Genomic DNA, 1,040 nt, shown 5'->3' with positions numbered 1-1,040 from the left:
TCCACTGAGCAACACCCCGCCCCCCCCAACCACTGGGCTCATTAAAGTTCAGAGGACGAAGCCGAGTCCCTCACCTCGTGGTCGTGGTTTGGGAGCCCCACCCGGATGGAGCGGCTGGCCCGCGACAGCACGGCCGTCATGGCGTACAGGTTGATGAGGATGTTGGCGACCCGCTTCAGGACCATCTGCTCTTCCACGATGGTCTGGGGACAGAGCCCAGGGGTGGGGGGGGGCTCGCAGCCCAGGGGCCCTGCCCGGGCCTCCCTTCGCGCCACAGTGGAGGGGAGCGAGCGCCGCCGTCCCTTTGGGGGGCGGGAGGCTGGCGCACTGGTTTTCCCTTCTGCCTCGACTGGGGCCAGGGGGAGCCCAGGCCCCAGAACCCTGAGCCCCCAGGTCCCTGGGAGCAACAGCCTCACAGATCGGGACCCTCGATGTGGGGCTGCCCCCCCCTCCAAGGAGCGCTCTCCACCTGGAAGGCACCCCCCCGTCCGGGGCCCCGGGGACAGCCAGCGCCACGGCATCCCTCCGAGATTTCTCTCTAGGCCTGGTCCCAAAGGCAGGCACTTAACGCCCTGGCGCCCAGGTACCTTCCCAAAGCGGAGCAGCAGGGTCTCCACGGTGCGGCCAAAGTAATACACGTTCTCCTCGAGCTTGCTGGCCCCGTCCTAGTGGGGGGGGGGTGACGGCTCAGAGTCTGCTGTGCAGGAGCCTGTCCCGCCCGGACACAGCCCGGCTGGCACTCTGGGGCCCGGGCTGGGGCCGTCTTCCCCAGCGCCCTGGGCACAGCCCCCGGAAGGGCACCCAGATGGGGGTACCACCCATGGGCCCACTCACCGCGACACTGGGGTGCACAGCCCCCAGCTTCCCCGTCAGCCCCATGTCCACAGTCCGGCCTATGGAGTCTCGAAGTTTCTGGCCGATGGTCTGCATGACCGTGCTCATGTTGCCGCGTTTAAGCTCACTGCGGAAAGCCCCGGCCCCACTGCCTCAGGCCCCACTGCGGGTTCCCAGCGCAGGGTCCCCCTCGGCACCCCGGAACC

At 68.8% G+C, this 1,040-nt stretch overlaps 1 protein-coding gene across 1 annotated transcript in view; it reads right to left on the bottom strand.

The window, feature by feature from the left end:
• ACAD9 (acyl-CoA dehydrogenase family member 9) overlaps nt 1-1,040 on the bottom strand; it is a 39,393-nt gene that overhangs the window by 1,595 nt on the left and 36,758 nt on the right. Inside the window, exons 14-16 of the mRNA XM_077766847.1 lie at nt 835-961; nt 588-665; nt 75-203 (exon numbers count right to left, since the gene is read on the bottom strand). Of these exons, the coding sequence (XP_077622973.1) occupies nt 75-203; nt 588-665; nt 835-961 (334 nt within the window). The remainder of the gene's footprint in view (nt 1-74; nt 204-587; nt 666-834; nt 962-1,040) is intronic.

This window comes from Crocuta crocuta, unplaced genomic scaffold, assembly GCF_008692635.1.
Source record: "Crocuta crocuta isolate KB4526 unplaced genomic scaffold, BGI_CrCroc_1.0 scaffold296, whole genome shotgun sequence".
In the NCBI taxonomy this organism is placed as follows: Eukaryota; Metazoa; Chordata; class Mammalia; order Carnivora; family Hyaenidae; genus Crocuta; species Crocuta crocuta.
This window is presented reverse-complemented; position numbering and strand designations above follow the sequence as displayed.